Source organism: Nicotiana tomentosiformis, chromosome 5, assembly GCF_000390325.3.
Source record: "Nicotiana tomentosiformis chromosome 5, ASM39032v3, whole genome shotgun sequence".
Lineage (NCBI taxonomy): Eukaryota > Viridiplantae > Streptophyta > Magnoliopsida > Solanales > Solanaceae > Nicotiana > Nicotiana tomentosiformis.
The window spans coordinates 19,034,178-19,053,766 of record NC_090816.1 but is presented as its reverse complement, the minus strand read 5'-3'; the positions used below and the strand labels follow the sequence as shown (position 1 = coordinate 19,053,766).

The 19,589-nt window shown below is 39.9% G+C and overlaps 2 protein-coding genes across 2 annotated transcripts; one reads left to right on the top strand and one right to left on the bottom strand.

Moving 5' to 3' along the window:
* The first annotated feature begins 6,701 nt into the window (after positions 1-6,701).
* On the top strand, positions 6,702-7,307 carry LOC138891987 (MAR-binding filament-like protein 1-1). Its single transcript, XM_070175679.1, has one exon. It carries the CDS (start codon positions 6,702-6,704, stop codon positions 7,305-7,307), a length of 606 nt encoding a protein of 201 aa, XP_070031780.1.
* A 6,126-nt stretch (positions 7,308-13,433) lies between these two features.
* LOC117278445 (zinc finger BED domain-containing protein RICESLEEPER 2-like) lies at positions 13,434-14,390 on the bottom strand. Its single transcript, XM_070175678.1, has 2 exons — positions 14,046-14,390; positions 13,434-13,952 (listed from the first exon to the last, which is right to left on the bottom strand). Exons 1-2 carry the CDS (start codon positions 14,388-14,390, stop codon positions 13,434-13,436), a joined length of 864 nt encoding a protein of 287 aa, XP_070031779.1.
* Between the last annotated feature and the right edge of the window lie 5,199 nt (positions 14,391-19,589).

The following is a 19,589-nucleotide window of genomic DNA, read 5'->3' as shown; positions in this document are numbered from 1 at the left end:
TATTTTGACAGTTTTGGTAGGTCCGTATCGTGATTTAGGACTTGGGCGTATGTCCGAAATCAAATTCTGAGGTCCCTAGCCCGAGATATGGAATTTTGATGAAAAATTAAAAGTTTAAGTTTAAATAGTGACCGGATGTCGAATTATGTGCAAACGACCCCAAAATAGACTTTTGATGATTCCAACAGCTCCGTATAATGATTTTGGACTTAGAAGCGTGATCAGAATTTTATTTGGAAGTCCGTAGTGAAATTAGGCTTGAAATGACTAAAATGAGAATTTAAAGTTTGGAAGTTTGACCGGGAAGTTGAATTTTTGATATCGGGGTCGGAATCTAGTTTTGAAAATATTTACAGATCCGTTATGTCATTTATGACTTGTGTGCAAAATTTGAGGTCAATCGGACTTGATTTGATAGGTTCCGGCATCGAATGCAGAAGTTGAAAATTCTTAGTTTCATTAAGCTTGAACTGGGGTATGACTCGTGGTTTTAGCATTGTTTGATGTGATTTAGAGGTTCGACTAAGTTCGTATGATGTTTTAGGACTTGTTGGTATATTTGGTTGAGGTCCCAAGGGCCGCGGGTGAGTTTCGGATGGTTAACGGATCAAAAATTGGACTTAAACAGCTGCTACAATTTTTCTCTTCTGCTGGAAATTCTGGGCTGTGATTGAGCTCCCAAGATCGAACTCCCATGATCGAGCTCCCTGATCGGGCTCCCCTGATCGAGCTCCCTGATCGGACTCCCTGATCGGACTGGACAGATCTGCAAGTTATAAAAATAGAGGCATTCAACCCATTTGCCATTTTTGACAAACTTGAGCTTGAGCAGAGGTGACTTTTGACAGATTTTCAAGGAAAGACATTTGGGGTAAGTGATTCCAACTCGAATTTGGTCTATATACACAAATATATCATTGTTTTCACCATTTAATTAGTGTTTTGAGATTGAAATTTGAAAAAATTTAGAAATCTCATAGAAATAAATTTTTGAGATTTCGGTATCGATTCGGAGTCGGATTTGAGTGAAAATGGTATGGTTGGACTCGTAATTGAATGGGTTATCGGATTTCATAACTTTTGTCAGATTCCAAGATGTGGGCCCCACGGATAAATTTTTAATTAATTTCGAAATTTTTTTTGAAAATGAAGTATTTCTTATAGAATTGGTTCCTATAAATTTTAGTGATTGTATCGAATTATTTATGGTTAGATTCGGGTCAATCAAAGTTGGATAATCGAGGAAAGGGCCTTCTAGTGGATTAAATTGGAGCAAATTGAGGAAAGTCTCTTGTCTAATCTTGTGAGGGGAAAATTTACCCTATAGGTAATTAAATTAAATAATTGTTGCTAATTGCAGGGGCTACGTACGCACGAGGTGATGAGAGTTCGTACGTAGCTACTATTAATGCTAAAGTCCGGGTAGTTTAGGACTCAAAGCATGAATTACTTGTATAAATTGTATTCTTTATTAATTAAAATATTTGATGTATATATTGTGAATTGTTATGAAAGGTAGAAAAATATGAAATTTTCATATGCTTAATTTTTGTTTAGATTAATTAATTGTTGAATAAATTGTTATCCTCTCGAATAAATTTTACAATAAATACTCTTATTCTGGAGGTACATAAGAAAATGTCCTCCTTTCTTGTGGATCGGGCCGAACGCCTCGGTAGGATAGATAAATCTATGGATCGTGTCGCACGTTCCTCGGCAGTGTACACAATATTCTGGATCGGGCCGAACGACCTCGGCAGAAATCGTTCTTAATAATAATAATTACACGATACTTTGATAGTTTATTGTAGCTTGTGAAACTAATTGATAAATTTGGAAATCTTTGGAATTTAAGGATTATTATCCCTGTTAGCTAAGGAATTATTGTTATTCCTATAAATGAGATTAATTGATAAATTGAAAATTTATTGGAATTGAAGGAATTTAATTAATATACTGAAAATTATTGCATTTGAAGGAATTTAATTATTTCTGCTGGTTAAATAAATTATTGTTATATTCTGTGAATCATGCTGAATTATATATTCTAGTTTTATTTTAATTATTATTATTGACCCGTAGTGAGTGTCAAAGTCGGCCATCTCGTCTCTACCACTTCGAGATTAGGCTTGATACTTACTGGGTAACGCTGTTTACGTACTCATACTATACTTGCTGCACTTTTTGTGCAGGACCTGAGGCAAGTACTAGTGAGGGACCTACCGTCTTACACCCACGTTATCCAGGGGCATAGTGGTGAGCTACCTTTCTGAGCCGTTCTGTAGCTACCAGTGTCTCTCCTTATATTTTTTTTTCATTCTGTCTATTTTTATTTCAGACAGTATTTGAGGTTTTGTATAATCTACTAGATGCTCATACACTTGTGACACCAGGTCTTGGCACACACATTGGTAGAATTTGGTATTTTATTATTTTCTTGGATTAAAAGTTTAATCAATATACGTTTAATTTATCAGTTGGCTTGCCTAGCTATAGTGTTGGGCGCCATCACGACCTATATGTGAAATAGGGTCGTGACATGAAGTATTCGGATGCATAGTCCGATCACCTGAAGGAATAAAGCTAGTGGGATACAAATGGTTTTTGTGCCAAAACAAAATGATAAAAATAAAGTAGTAAGATATAAAGCACAACTTGTGGCACAAGGATTTTTGCAAAGGCCTGGCGTTGATTATATGAAGATATATTCTCATGTGATGGATGCAATCACCTTCAGGTATCTTATAAATTTGATAGTTCATGAAAAACTTGATACGCATCTGGTGGATGTTGTCCCAGCCTGACAACGGAATTTGTATGAAAATCCCTGAAGGGTTAAAAGTGCCTGAGCTTATAAAAATTTTCGGGAAACTTGTTCAATAAAGTTTCAAAAATCTTTATACAGATTGAAACAATCAAGGTGAATATGATATAATCGCTTGAGTGAGTACTTGCTGAAAGAAGAGTGTAAGAATGATCCAATTTGTCCTTGTGTCTTTATAAGGGAAAAAAGGCATGAATCTGAATTTGTTATAATTGTTGTGTATGTTGATAATCTACATATCAATGGAGCTCCTGTGGAGCTTCCAAAAGTAGTAGACTGTTTGAAGAGTTTGAAATGAAATATCTTATAAAGACAAAATTTTGTCTTAGTCTATAAATTGAGCATATAAAAGATGGAATTTTCGTCCATCAATCAACATACACCGAAAAGATCTTAATGCGTTTTTATATGGATAAAGCACATCCATTGAGTACCCCGATGGTTGTGAGATCACTTGATAAAAATAAAGGTCCATTCTGGCCTATAAAAAAGATGAAGAGCTTTTTGGAGATGAACTCCATATCTAAGTGCAATTGGGGTACTAACGTATCTTGCAAATAATACTCGACCAGATATAGCTTTTGCAATGCAGGTTATTTTTCTGATCCACTTAAAGCCCAATGTCAAACATGCTATCTATTTACTTGTGGAGGTACAATTATTTCACGACGTTCAATAAAATAAAATTTAGCTGCTATATCTTCCAATCATGCAGAGATAATAGTTATTTATAAAACTAGTCGAGAATATGTATGGTTGAGATTAGTGACTCAAAACATTCAACAACTGTGTGGTCTTTCTTTAAAGATGAACATTACAACTATTTACCCTCAAAATCGGATAATAATTGAATTTATACACCGTTTTAAGGATACATGATCTAACTTAATACAAAATAAAAAATCAGATTCAAATTGAAATTAATGATAAAAAAGTAAATACAAACCACACAGGTTGAACAATCTTGGCCTTGAAGGTTGGTCACCCTCGAGTCAAAGATGTTGCAATCAGTGCCAGAACAGAGTGATGAGATAATAATGACTAGAAATAACAGTTTATTATTTTGGGGTACGTGTTATAATGTACTTTACAAATAATCAAATCCCATTTATATAGTAGAGGAGTCCTACATTAGGTACAATTCTATATAAGGTAAAACATCTCATGATTTGCTAATTAATTGGTTTCATTGATGCGTGCCGAGATTCCCGCCGTGATATCTGACTATTTACAAATATTTCAGACTTCCATTATTTTGGTTCGATAATGTTTTCTCGAGCTCATTCGGAGTCATGGTCAGTTCCAGGGTTACAGACTCGATAATCTTGAAGACGCATGTTGTAACCTCGTGCCTAGGTTCGATGGAACCCATGGTCAATCTTCAATCTATTATGTTTCATCCCCGATCTATCATGCAATAGATGAGCTCGGTTTCTACCGTATACAGATAGTCCCCTCATTTTTCGGAGAGTAAACGACGAGAAACGATATGAGCCCTCGATCCTTGTCTCGATACTTTGCGCCAGAAATGACAAAATGAGCGAAACGTCTCGTTAGTCATATCTAAATAGCATTAAATGTTCGTCAGTTGATGGTCGGCCACTACAGGTTTTGAACCGTCGTTTGTAAACTATATATACTTCCTCCTTCATTCATTCAAACTTTACATCCAATCATTTCCTACTCTTGTTCTTAAAGAGCCTTTGCATTTTCTAGTGTTTTCCCCAATTTCTTGAGAGATTTGTAAGGGTTTCTCCTTTGTCTGAACTATTCAAGCGTACCCCTTTAACTCATTCTTCTTCATCTTTATAAAAAAAATGGCAAAGACTCCTAAGTCTGTTCCCCTAAAAGTAACTTCCTCTACCTCGAGACTGGCTGAAGAGGAAAATGTTTCTGCTGCTACCGAGGAAACGACACCAGAGCCCCCCTTGAAGATGTTCGTTCCTACGGGGTGCTCGACCAGTGTTGATTTTAAGGTAGAGAAAACTTCATTGGTCCTGGGTTAAAGAGGATTGCAACTGGGTTGGTAAGCATGTAGTGGTGCCTATGCCTGAGGAGGCGATCACTACCCACATGGAGGGTTTTCTGAGTGTTTACACTTATCCCTTCACGTTGGGCCCATTGGACCCGGTCATTATCGCGTTTTGTAAGAGGTATAAGGTGACCCTGGGCCAAATTCATCCCTCCTTCTGGAGGATAGTCATTCTCCTCCGCTTCTTTGTAAACAAGATCGAGGGGTGTCCCTTCACCATCGATCACCTCATTCGTCTGTACAGTCACCGACTCTATCGAGGGGAGCTAATAAAACTTGCCCGTCGGGCTAGTAAGGCCTTATTCTCGAGCATCGACGAGGATCAGGACCAAGGTTGGTTGGGACAATTCGTTCGAGTGAAGACCTCAGACTTATCCCGACCGAGGACATGTCATTTCCTGAGAAATGGAACATGAAGCGTAAGTATAACCTTGCCTTTAAGATTTTGTTTATCATTTTTCTTTTGCCCTTCTTCTTATCAATTCTTTGTGATGCAGTTGTTTCTCGGATGCCGGAAGCAGTTCCTCGACTCAAGGAGTGGGTCTAGGGCATTGTGTCGCAAAAAGCCTATTCCAAGCGCGCGTGACGCGATGGGAGACCTGTTCTCATGGTGAGATTTCTCTACTGAGTGAATTAACACTTAGTTTTCTTAGCTATATTCCATCTCACTATTTCTTCCTTTGTAGGTCTTCCCAAAGATGTCAAAATGAGGCCCCCATCAGGTGATGAAGACATCCTCCCCGAACCATCTGTTCAGAGGCAGGATAAAGAGAAGAAGAGAAAAAGGGATCCGAGTTCTCCGAACTCAGAGAAGAAAAAACCAAAAAGAAGGCTGGTGCGCAAATCTAACGAAAGTGCCAACGCCCAGGAGATGCTATCGGATTCGCTTAGTCGACTGAGGGACTAGTTCAAAGAATAAGAAAAAGCCTCCTAGGTGATGACCCACGTGAGAAGCGAAAACGAGCTGACTCAAACCAGGGTAGCCGATGAGGAGGCAGTGGCCGAGGCCTTCAAACTAGGGAAGGACTAGGCCATTTTACACCGAGCTGTGGAGATCGACAAGGAGACCACGACCGGTACTCCTCAGACTGAAGAAAATGCCCCGAATGATATGCTTGGGGTGATATATCTATCCGGGTCACCATCATTCACTGACTCCATGATAAATGAGGTCCATATGCTGAAAGGACGCCCAAATGAGGAGCCTCAAGGGGCGACAGATTCCTTCAACATCTTCTTCGATGGCTTCGATTCTACCACCTCAGAGGATGTCACCGGGTTAGGTGACTTAAGGGTACCAAGGAAGATTCTATCTTCGGGAGCCGGCGGATCTTCTTCGAGTCCGAGATTAGTAGATTGGTTCCCAGCCCCGAGTGCAGATCCTGACCGAAAGCGGTCAATCATCATATCCATACCAGAGGATGCCCCGGGTTCTCTCTGCCCATGTGGGGGGTTGCCAGTTATCTTCGATACCCGGTAACCGAAGAGGATTGGGCCAAAATGGACGAGGTGGAGACCCCTTGCCTTTTCAACGAATCTCAACATGCGTTGAATCGAGTAACTTCGAATGCCTTTTTATTATGTACTTAGATTAAATTGCAAACAATCGTAACATTCTTCTTTATGTTCGCAGGCCTCAGTGCTTCATCACGAAGCCTTTCTTCGATATCGGGAAGAGTTAAAACAATACTAGACCGAGACCTGAGAGCTTACTGAGAAGAGGGATGCTTACAAGCTCCTTAGTGAGAAGCTCCAGGCCAAGTTAGAAACGGCTTGGAAAGAGCATGACAACCTGGTCGAGCAGGTAAGACGAGTATTTGAAGTTAGTGTCAATGATTTAGAACAATGGCTAATGACCCGAACCCCCAGGTTCAAAAGAAACTTGACCAGATCGAGCAGCTCCAGGCGGAGGTGGACAAGGTGAAAGCTGAGGCTGAAGAATGGAAGAAAAACATGAACCGCCTGGCCTCGAAAAAGGAGACTTCCCGAGAACAACTGGATTCGACTGAGGTCCAGCTTCGGGATGCAAAAGAAAAGACCTTGGTACAGGCAAAAAAGATCGAGGAGCTCCAGTCTCAACTGAGCTCGGCGATCTCTAGCCAAGAAAATCTAGCCAAGGAACTTGAGGTGGCCAAGTCGGAGATTGTTGTGGTTAAGGCCGAGGCTGATGAAAGGGTGGCCCAGCATAAGGTCGATGCCGAGGTGGCTCAGGATCAAGTGAGAAACTTGGTGGAGCATATGAAGTGGCAATCGCGAAGGGAGGCCCTCGAGGGAGTTCGAGCTCAGGGTTTTGACCTGTTAGCCGAAATCGAGAATGCCAATGTATCCGAAGCCATGGCCAGGAAGCTAGCTTATCCCAAAGAGGAGGATTCCGAGGGATCTGAAGATTCGGATGATCCCGAAGGTAGCGGAGATCCCAAAGGTGATGAAGCGGCCCCCGACAAAGACTAGGCCACTTATGATCTTTTTAAACATTTTGGGCATTGTAAAATTTTATATCGCGGCCATTCGACCCTTGTTAAAAGAAATTTCTGATTATGAATATAAGGCCTTTTCCCTTCAACAGCTTTCATATTTTCTCTTTGCTTTGTTTATTTTTATTTTCAAAGATCTAAATGCCTTGGCATGAAACAATTGGTTTTTGTTTAGAGACTCGAAGAAACCTTTCCTTCAACTATTTCGTTTTAAGTCATCATGGGGGTTCGGTGTGGCCGAAAGTTTTCTTTCCCCAAAGTTTTTAAGTCATAGTCCGTCGAGGGTAGCCTTTGGAACAGGTTAAGAAATTTCAAAGCCTTGTTGATTTTGTTACGGGCTTCAGACGTCTCCGAGTCATGTTTATGTGGACCTCGCCTTTATAGTTCGGGTGTTGTCTCATGTTATCCGAGTTTGCCTAAGATGGAATTCCCTTAGTGGGGGTGGCCTTAGACTATAAAATTCGGGGGTTGCCTAATAGGTCTTATACCCTCGAGGTCTAATAACTTGGACCGTCCGGGTTTGTTTTTTGGACGGCAGTCCCCGAGTGAGAGAGTGATTATTCGAACTCAGGTTACGGCGGCCCCTGGGATCGTTTCCTTTAGGGGATCAGAAGCAGGGAGTTCCTTAATAAATGTAAAGGAAAAAATCTTAAAAGACAAGATGTTTGCAAGGAAGAGACTTCTTTTTATTTTTGTGCATAATAGTAATGTATGTGTACATGCTTTGTGTCAGGGTTCGAGCAGTCTATGTGGGCACAGTTCATTTGACCATTTGGCCCTTACATTGAACCCTATCGATCGAGACTCTTCACTCCCAAAGTCTTTTTCCATTCTAAAGTCGATATCAGAGGGTAATGCCCCCAGTGTCCGGGGTTGACCGAAGAGGGGCCTCGAACGTTGTTATGATCATCGTCACTGACTCATTGCTAAGTAAGCATGATTTACTTGTTGTCTCGTTAAAAACCTTGCCGGAAAACCCATTTGGGACAAAACCGGCTCAAGGGAAAAATAGTGCAACGCGTGCTTTCAGACCTAAAACCTTGTACCATCCCTTGTTGGTTACCTGCAGGGGTTAGTTTAAGATGTAAATAAAAGAAAGAATGAGGTCATACCTTAGCAGTAATATCGCTTTAAGTGAGTTATATTCCCGTTGTTCGGTAGTTGCTCGCCGTTCATTATTCTAAGCTTGTAGGATCCTTTTTCGGTGATCTCAATAATTTGGTACGGTCCTTCCCAGTTCGACCCCAATTTTCTTTCATTCGGGTTTTGGGTGCTTAGCGTGACCTTTCTTAGTACCAAATCCCTGGTATTGAAGTGTCGAAGGTTGACCCTTCGATTATAATATCTTTTGAACGCTTTTTTAGGCGGCCAACCTGACAAGGGCTGCTTCGCGCCTTTCATCTAATATCTCACGTTTGTACGCATAGCTTCGTCGTTCGATTCCTTTGTTGCATATCGGAATCTGACACTTGGTTCCCCGACCTTGATCGGTATTAATGCTTCGGCACCATAAACCAAAGAAAATGGGGTAGCCCCGGTACTGGACTTTGAGATTGTACGGTATGCCCACAGGACTTCGGGTAATATTTCCTTCCATCTTCCTTTGGCATCGATTAACATGTTTTTAAGCTTTTGGAGTATGGTTTTGTTGGTAGATTCAGCTTGTCCATTCCCACTAGGGTGATAGGGTGTCGATAAGATCCTTTTGATCTTGTGGTCTTCAAGGAATTTGGTTACTTTGCTTCCGATGAACTGTTTCCCATTATCGCATACAATCTTGGCCGACATTTCAAATCGACATATGATCTGGTCCCAAATGAAATCGATGACCCCTTTTTCCTTATCTTCTCATATGCCTGGGCTTCCACCCACTTAGAAAAATAGTCAGTCATAAACAATATAAATTGAGCCTTACCAAGTGCCTACGGAAAGGGGACAACGATGTCCATTCCCCACTTCATGAACGGCCATGGTGACAAAACCGAATGCAGCAGCTCCCCAGGTCGATGGATCATCGGAGCGTGTCTTTGGCATTCATCACATTTTCGAACGAACTCCTTTGCATCTTTTTCCATGTCGATCCAGTAATAACTGACTTTGATTATTTTTCGAACTAGCGATTCAGCACCCGAATGATTTCCACAGGTACCTTCGTGGATTTCCCTCAAAACATACTCAGTATCACCCGTCCCTAGACATATTGCAAGTGGGCCATCAAATGTTTTTCTGAACAAGGTTCCGTCTTCGGACAGGCTAAATCGGGTCTCCTTTGTACGTAGGACCCTCGACTATTTTGGATCCGAGGGCAGTTTACCGAAATATTCGTCGAGTTGATCTCGGCGTGGCCTTCTTCTACCACCGATCTCATAAGTTGTACGACTTATCCCGAGTTGAATTCATCGCCTTCGACCGATGACCCCAAGTTAGTGAGGGCATTGGCCTCACTGTTTTGATCCCTAGGTAAGTGTTGCAAAATCCATTCTTTGAACCGACGTAATGTCAGCTGTAATTTGTCCAAGTATCTTTGCATTCATTCCTCTCTAACCTCGAATGTTCCATTGACTTGGTTTACCACAAGGAGGGAGTCACACTTGGCTTCGATTACCTATGCCCCCAAGATCTTGGCTAGTTCAAGGCCTGCAATCATGGCCTCCTATCGGCCTCGTTGTTAGTCAATTTCACAGTCTTAATAGATTGTCTAATTATATTACTTGTTGGTGGCTTTAGTACGACGCCAAGTCCGGACCCTTTTGCGTTTGAGGCACCATCCGTGAAGAGGGTCCAGATTCTCGAGGAAGTTCCTGAGTTGACCAATAACTCTCTTTCGACCTCGGGTATTAGGGTCGGTGTAAAATCGGCCACAAAGTCTGTCAAAATTTGAGACTTAATGGTGGTCCGAGGTTAATACTCAATATCATACCCACTTATTTCTACAGCCCATTTGGCCAATCAGCCAGAGAGTTCGTGCTTATGAATAACTTTCCTCAAAGGGTAAGTAGTTACGACACATATGGTGTGACATTGGAAGTACGATTTTAGCTTCCTAGAGGCGCTTAGCAAAGCGAGCGCTAGTTTTTCTAGGTGAGGGTACCTAGTTTCGGTCTCACCTAAGGTCCTAATAACATAGTAAATTGGAAATTGCGTACCTTGCCCTTCCCGAACTAGGACTCCACTTATCGCTATCTTTGAGACCGCCAAGTACAAGTGTAGTTGTTCGTGTGTCTTCGGTGTGTGAAACAAGGACGGGCTTGATAAATACCTCTTGAGTTCCTCCAACGCTCGTTGGCATTCCAGGTCCACAAGAAGTTCTTCTTCTTTTTCAATAGTGCGAAGAATATGTGGCTCTTGTCGGACAACCTGGACATAAATTGCCTCAGGGAAGCTATTCGTCCGGTTAACCTTTGCATGACCTTTACGTTGCTCACGACCGTGATATATTTGATGGCTTTTATCGAGATTGATCTCGATTCCCCGATTGGATACCATGAATCCGAGGAACTTACACGACCCAACTCCAAACACACATTTTTCTGGGTTCGGCTTCATATTGTATTGCTTCAGTATGTTGAAGATTTCCTACAAATGTTTTAAATGGTCCTCTGCTCGCAGGGACTTAACTAACGTGTCGTCAATGTAAACTTCCATTTATTTTCCTCTTTGTTTCTCTAACATCCGATTTATTAGGCATTGGTAAGTAGCACCGGCATTTTTTAATCCAAACGACATTACGTTATAACAAAATGTGCCGTATTTAGTAATGAAGGAAGTTTTTCCTGATCATCCGGGTCCATCCGTATTTGGTTGTACCCGGAATATGCATCCAGAAAACTGAGGATCTCGTGGCCGATCGTGGCATCGATCATACAGTCGATGTTGGGCAAAGGAAAAGAGTTTTTGGGGCATGCCTTATTAAAATCTTTGTAGTCTACATATATTCTTAGTTTATTCCCTTTTTAGGGAATACCACTACATTTGCTAACCAATCCGGGTATTTAACCTCCCGAATATACCCTATTTTAAGAAGTTTGGATACCTCATCCTTGATGAAAGCATGCTTGATCTTGGAATGGGGTCTCCTCTTCTGTTTAACCGGGTGAAATTTTGGGTCCAGGCTTAGCTTGTGAGTGGTTATCTCCGGCGGGATTCCTGTCATATCGAGGTGAGACCAAGCGAAACAATCTTTGTTAGTTATAAGAAATTGAATGAGTTTTTCCTTGAGCTCGGATCTTAGCCCCGTGCCCAAGTTTACCAGTCGATCAGGCAAGCTTTCTCGCAATATGGCTTGTTCCATCTCCTCGATCGTCGATTTAGTGGCGTCGGAATCACCGGGGGTTATAAAAGATCTGGGAACCCCATAATCATCATCCTCGACTTCCTTTTGTTTGTTCGAATCTGTCGAAGATTGAATCAATGATTGCTATTTGGCCTCGTTTTTTACCATTTGGTTTGGGCCCTTCGATGTTGAAACTGTAGATGCCGGTATCACCTCCTCGACCGCAAACATTTCCCTCACAGCCGGCTATTCTCCGTAGACTATTTTGACTCCGTCAGTCTACGGATGGTCCCAGCGGTGTTTATGGGTAACGCTATTTCGCCCTTAATAGTCTCACATGCCATGTTGAATCCATTGAGAATTTGAACTGCAGGCATGATTTGGTCTTGTAGACCGAGTTGCTCCACGACACCCTTGATCGAATGATATTGGCTGAGCTACCTGGATCAATTAACACACGTTTAACTAGGGGTGGGCGTCGGTCGGTTCGGTCAGTTATTATGAACGTACAGTTCAGTTTATCGGTTTTCGGTTTTGTAATATTAATAACCAAATCAAACCAAAGTATTTACGGTTCAGTGCAGTTTTTTCAAAGTTCGGTTCGGTTATTTTCGGTTTATTTTTTTGGTTTTAAACGGTTGTAGGAACAACAAGTATTTACGGTTTGTAGGAACATCAATAAACAAGGCTGGAATTTATTTGTTGTTCGTCCAGCCCAGCAAATTGTCATTTTGACTTTTGAGAAAGACAGCCCAGCAAATTGTCATTTAGTTGCTGTTCGTCCAGCCCAGCAACAGAGAACGACAGTGGCAGACGGCAGTCTAACACAAGTTTTGCCGACCATAACACTCTAATTTAAAACTACACTATAAATGAAACCAAGAATAGACTATAGAGAACAAGCACACAAAGAACAGAGAGGCCTTAAGTGAAAACAGAACACCTAAGTAGCAAAATACCGCACAGTTCAGCAGTGACAAACTAGTCCAAAATAGTTTAACACAGTGGCAAATCTAGCAGCTATCAAAGTCCAAAATAAGTCTAGAAATACCATCATCAAATAACAAAACAGTGGCAAACTAGTCACAAGCCACAAGCCACAAAGTAAGTCTAGAAAATGATACTTAAAGTCTTAAATACGAATCACTGGATGAGGCATGAGACACTTCTTAATATGCTTCACTAAGCCATAAGTGCCATAATACTTTGGATGACAATAATAAACTCGACCATAATGAAGACACTTTGCTTTGCGGGCTTCTTCATTTACTTTAACTAGCTTAAGATATTCCCAAATAGGCGATCTAGCTTTAGGACCACGAGGCATAGTTGAACCTATAAAAAAAAAATCACAAGTTAATAAAATATTTTTAATTATAAATAACAAAATAATATCATAAAACAAGCAAATCTTTAAACTTACCACTTGTTCAAACTATGCATCAATAATGCTAGTATCTCTTTCAACAATGCAAGTTTCTCTTCCGCTCATTGCCATATCTAAATATAATTTAATAAAGTGTGTCATTTAAACTTACAAAGTAAACTAATTTTCACTAAAACACTCATATAACGCAAAATATTACCAAGTTCAATTTATTCAAGAAACTCCAAATCTTCTTCAACATTAATAGGAGTATCCTCACATCTAAACCAATCTTGAATACAAACAAGACTTTACACCAACCGAGGAGTCAATGAACTCCTCAATGAATCAAGAATGCAACCACCAGTGCTAAATGCACATTCTGATGCAACACTTAAAATTGGAATGGCTAATACATCACGAGCTAGCTCAGATAGAATAGAAAATCGAGGCACATTAATTTTTCACCAATCTAAGATTTTAAAGTCATAAGAATCATCAGACAATGACTCTTGTCCTTCACCAATATATCTTTCCAACTCAGATTTAGCACCTACACTTCCGGAGTCTTCCTTTTGCCTTTTCAACAATTGCTTTGTTCTCACAGATTTTGTTCTCACATTCCCACTATATGGCTCAGATGTGTCATCAGATGAAGTAGATTTAGACGGATATGGTTGAAGATAACATCCTTTGGAATATATTTTTTGATACTCCCCAAACAAAGAATTCAAATAAGCATCCACTTCGGCAGTTAATTTCTTCCCTGGTCCTTCCCCGAACATTTCCTCAAGTGCAAAACCAACATACTCTAATTTGTTATGAGGATCTAATACAGAAGCAATGAATATCATTTTATTCATCTTTTCCGGTTCATCCAAATATTTTTTAAACTTTTCTTTCATCTTCCCTGTCATCTTACTCAAATTAGTATCATCACTAGCTAAACAAACTTTCAAATGACTATCAAGCTCATATATATCCTCAAAATGACAATTAGAAGTAATATAATGTGAACTTTAAACTTTTTTGGTGAGCTCCTGAAATCTTTCAAAAAACTTTATCACGTTTCTCACATTCACCCAATCATCACATACAAATGGACCTGCAACATTTTCATCTTCACAAACATGTGTAAAAAGATGAGTAGAAAATCTATCATCAAAAAGATGAAACTTGTCAAAGGCCTTCTCAAAGTTTTGTACCGTTTCCAACATCAAGTAGGTGGAATTCCATCTTGTAGGAACATCCAAACACAATGTTTTGCTACATTCTACCTCTTGATGTGCACAACATTCCCTAAACTTTAAGGTCCTTTGCGGAGATGATCTCACATACCTCACTGCTTGTCTAACACCTTTTACAGAAAGATCAATTTCCTTCAAACCATCTTGCACAATTAGATTAAGTATGTGAGCCATGCATCTCACATGAAGATGCTTACCACTCATCGAATTAGTTTTTCACATATCTAGTTGTTTAGACAATTCTTTGACCATGACATCATTCAAAGAAGCATTATCAACAGTAACAGTGAATACCTTATCCAATTTCCATTCAAGCAAACGATTACCAATAACATTTGCCATTTTGTCACTCTTATGACTAGAAATAGGGCAAAAATTTAGTATTCTTTTATGCAACACCCAATCTCTATCAATAAAATGACCCGTCAAACACATATAGTTAATTCTTTGTAACGAAGTCCATGTGTTTGTGGTAAGGCAAATTTTTGGGGTTTTACTTCTCTGAAATTTTTCATTAGTATAAGCCTTTCTTCATTATAAACTTGAAAACAATCCCTTGTAATTGTCCTACGAGAAGGAACATTAAATAGAGGTTGGGCTATGCTCATAAACTTCTTAAAGCCTTTCTTTTTAACAAAGCTAAAAGGTAATTCCTCCGTAATTACCATCTCAACTAAAGCCCTCCTAACTAGTTCTTGTTCAAATTTCTAAAGCACCCCACCATTAATTTGCCCATCCTTTTGTAAACACAATTGTGTTTGAGTATTATCAACTTTCCGTAGTATTTTTGGACACTTTTTTAAATGAGTATTCAATGATGTTATTCCATTCAATCGTGAATCAGCCTTATAATCACGACCACAATGTCTACACTTTGCTCTATCACCTCCATTATCATCTTTAAACTTTTCAAAATGATCCCAAGCAGTTTATCTACATTGTATGTATTTTTTTTTTTTTTGGACCTTGACTAGTTTCAACTGAATTTGTAAGTGAAGATGTCATTTCACTTTCAGATGAACCCACCTCACTTACTCTATTTTCAACTTCTGACATCTATAGAAAATCGAATGAAAATAGAATTAAGGTCGGAACTCCTATAAGTCTATAACAAATAGACACTACAAGAAATCATAGCTACAACGACATTTATTTAGCGACATATATAATAAATGTCGAAAAACTAATTCTTTGATATTAAGATTTTGGTAAGTATTTTTCTATTCTAATCTGTTGTTCACTGGATTAAATTTCTGGTTATCTGCCTTTAAAATATTTTACATGAGGTTAAAGTTTGTACTTCCTTTGATTCATCTTTTCATGTTGAACTGATTTTGTACTGGTATTGATGAGATTATTAACATTATTTGGCTGTTCAATCGTTCTTACTGCTATAGAACCTTGAATCCATTTACTAGTACATACATTATTCATCAAACGATTATGTGTAGATACTTGTTTATGAAGGAAAGGTAAATGACCATTACAATTATGTGTTTAATGATTTAGATTGTGGATGGTGTAGGGTATCTTGTGAATATCAACTTTATTGACAATTTATGTTGGATAAGGAACATTGACATTGATGTTAGGACTGAAATTGATCAATCAATCATTCATTCCGTTGAATTCAAGAGTAGAGAAGGAATTAGTAAGCATGTACAATGATACTAGAGATTGCTAGTTCCTTTTCTGCACTGTTAGGAGTTTCAGGTTCAAATATCTTGAGCTTTCTGCATATCGGATACAACTTAGAATGTATCTGAATAAGACTAAGAAAGTGAAATTCTTATCAGATACAACTTACATACTAAGAAAGTGAAATTCTATAATATCTGAATAAAATTGATCCAGTATAATGCTTAGAATGTCCTTAATTCCAGAACTTAATAAAATAAAATCAACATACACAAAAGAGGGAGTACTAATTGAAATGTCCTTAACAATGAGACAATTTCTTTCTTCATACATAAAACACTAACAGTGAGACTAATTGAAAATCAACATACACAAAAGACTAAGACATTTTCTTTCTTCATAAACTTAAACTTAAACTTGACTTTGTTCAAAATTATTCCAAGGAAAAAAAGAACTAAAACACAAAAAAAGAAGCCTTATCTTAATAAAAAATCAATCAAAGAAATCTTGAATGTGGAAAGTTTATGCAAAATTAAAACCAAAATAACAAAAATCGAAAAAGCCTTATCTATCAGAAAGTTCGGCCAAAACGACATTAACAACCAACTCAACTCAGAACGTACTAGTTTGACGGGACCCAACTCAACGCAGAACTCAGAAGAAGTCGTACTAACCTGAGGATGAAGGATAAGTGACGAGCTGAGGAAGAAGGCATCACAGTCGAGCTGAGGAAGAAGGCATCACAGTCGAGCTGAGGAAGAAGGCGCAGAACTCATAGGAACTCAGAAGAAGTCACAACAGTCGGTGAAGACGAGTCGCAGCAGTCGGTGACGACGAGTCGCAACAGTCACAGTCGCACAGGAAGAAGGAAGAACCGAAGAACCCTAAATCTAATTCTTTATTTAGGTTTGGGAAATGGGAATTGGGAAGTGACTAAGTGTATTAGTAATTTAGTCAGTGTAACCGATGGGTTTGGGTATCAGACAAACTATCAGTAAGTTTGGGTTTGGGTTTGGGTAAACTAAATTGGGCTTCAAAGTTCAAATAGGTATTGGGCTTCAGCCTAAAATGGGTAATAATTTTTTGGTTTTTTGGTTAAACCGAAAACCGAAACACCAAAACCGTAAACCCCACCGAAAAACTGAAAATTAATAATTTAAAAATTGTGCACCGATCGAAAAACCGATTAAACCAAAAAATTAAAATTCACGGTTCGAACGGTATTATGCCCACCCCTACATTTAATCTGAATTTTATTTAAAAGTACAGATATTACTAGTGCATCATTGTGGGGCTGCACGATCCCTTCCGTATCCTTGTCGTTGAAAGATAAAGTTCCCTCTAGTATGTAGTATCGAGTTTGTTTCTCCCTAGTGATGGATACTTTGGTGCATTTCAATATCAGCCCCTGTGGGATATCAACCCGTCAGATGATCATGTTAATGACGTGTTGAGGTTCTTCTTGTTCTGCCTGTTTGTTAGAATCCCTGTTCCTGAAATGATTCTTGGCTCGGTAGCTCAAGAACTCCCGAAGGTGCCCATTGTTGAATAGACGGGCCACTTCCTCTCTGAACTGTCGACAATCTTTCGTTCTGTGATTGTGAGTGCCATGATATTTTCACATCTAGCTAGGATCCCTTTGGGTTGGATCGGACTGTAGAGGTCGAGGCCATTTGGTATCTTTGATGCGCCCGATAGCTGATACAATGTCGACAACATCGATATTGAAGTAATATTCTGATAGACTTAGTGCGTATTTGGACATGTTGAAGCCATTTTTGGTCATAAGTCCCCGGCTGCTTGGACCTCGGTCATTTCTCCTTTTATTTCTCATGGAGTTTAGCCCGGACTCGTTGCTTCTACGATCTCTGTTATACGGCTGATACCGATCCCTCTTTGGCCTCGGTTCGCCATCGATATCCCTCTTGACTCGATCGAGGGTTCTGACGGGATAGATAGACCTCGAGTTGATCATATGCGACTCTGATTTTTGATTGATACCGATTATACACGTCGGCCCATGTAACAGCTGGGTATTCTATTAAGTTGTGCTTCAGCTACTACGAAGCCACCGAGCTTCGAATATTAGGTCCCTATGTGAAAGCTTGAACAACCCAATCATCAACGACCGTCGGCAGATCCATTCATTCCATTTGAAACCGGGACATGAACTCTCTGAGCACCTCGTTATCCTTCTGTATGACTTTGAAAAGGTCCGATTTCCAAGTCTCGACCTTGATAGCACCTGTGTGTGCTTTTATGAAAGAATCTGCAAGCATAGAAAATGAGTCAAAATAATTAGGAGGTAAATTGTGATACCATATCATAGTTCCCTTCGACAGGGTCTCCCTAATTTGTTTCAACAGAACAGACTCGATCTCATCATCCTCCAGGTCGTTCCCTTTGATAGCACATGTATAAGAAGAGGCTACATGCTTGTTTGGGTCGATCGTTCTATTATACTTGGGTATTTCGGGCATAAGGAACTTCTTGGGGATTAACTTTGGAGCCGCGCTCGGTGGAAAAGGTTTTTGTACTAACTTTCTGGAATCCCGGCCCTTCAATATCGGAGGTGCTCCTAGGATTTGGTCTACCTTGGAATTGTAGGTTTCCGCCTTTTTGTCGTTAGCCTCGATCTTCTTCTCCCCTGATTCTATCCATTTTGTAAGATCCTCGAGCATTTTTATGATGTCGGGGATAGCCCACGATTGGTGTTAATTCGACCTTTCTATGACTGGTTCATCCCTACGCGTGACTTCTCGGGGAGGATCGGGCTTAACCCTGCTCGGTGCATGGCTTTGGTTCTGTAACTGAGCTATCGCCGCCTGTTGAGCCTGCAACATTTCGAAGATCACTCATAGACTGATCCCGTCTCCTTCAACATTTTGCGTGTTTTGAGTTACCGATCGGGCTCCACCATGAACGCTATTTTCGGGGTTGGTAGGCAAGTTTGCATCGATAGTCACATGTGAATTAGCGTCAATCGGATCCGCGATCATAATTCCAGCGGGATCAGTAGGTGGTATCTCGTTACTGGGAGCTATATTGTTATTTTCACCTTGGTGACCGGACTCATTGTCAACATGTAGAGGTGCTGATTGAGAGTTTGACATTTTTGTATTTTAGCCTGGAATTAAAGACACTTCAAAGAGCAAGTGTAAAGTAGTGTGCGTTATGGAGATTTGTATCAAATAGCCACTATTATCCTTAGCCCCATGGTGGCGCCAAACTGTTTACCCTCAAAATCGGATAACAATTGAATTTATACGCGACTTTAAGGATACGTGATCTAACTTGATACAAAATGAGAAATCAGATTCGAATTGAAATTAATGATAAAAAAGTAAATACAAACCACACAGGTTGAACAATCTTATCCTTGAAGGCTGGTCACCCTCGAATCAAAGATGCTGCAATCAGCTGTAACGACCTGGCCGAATCAAAGATTGCAATCAAAGATGCTGCAATCAAAGTCTCGTTCGATGGCATAAGGCCCTGAGCAGCTTCATATTATGTGTATTAACTTGCTTGCGTGGTTGAATTCAGTTACCGGATGATTCAGAGTGATTTGGGACACTTAATCCCTAAAACGGAAGCTTAAGTCTTAGGATTTTGACCGTAGTCGGAACTATATGAAGACGACTTCGGAATGGAGTTTCGTCGGTTCCATTAGCTCCGTTGGGTGATTTTGGACTTAGGAGCGTGTACGGACTGTAAATCCGAGGTCTGTAGCTG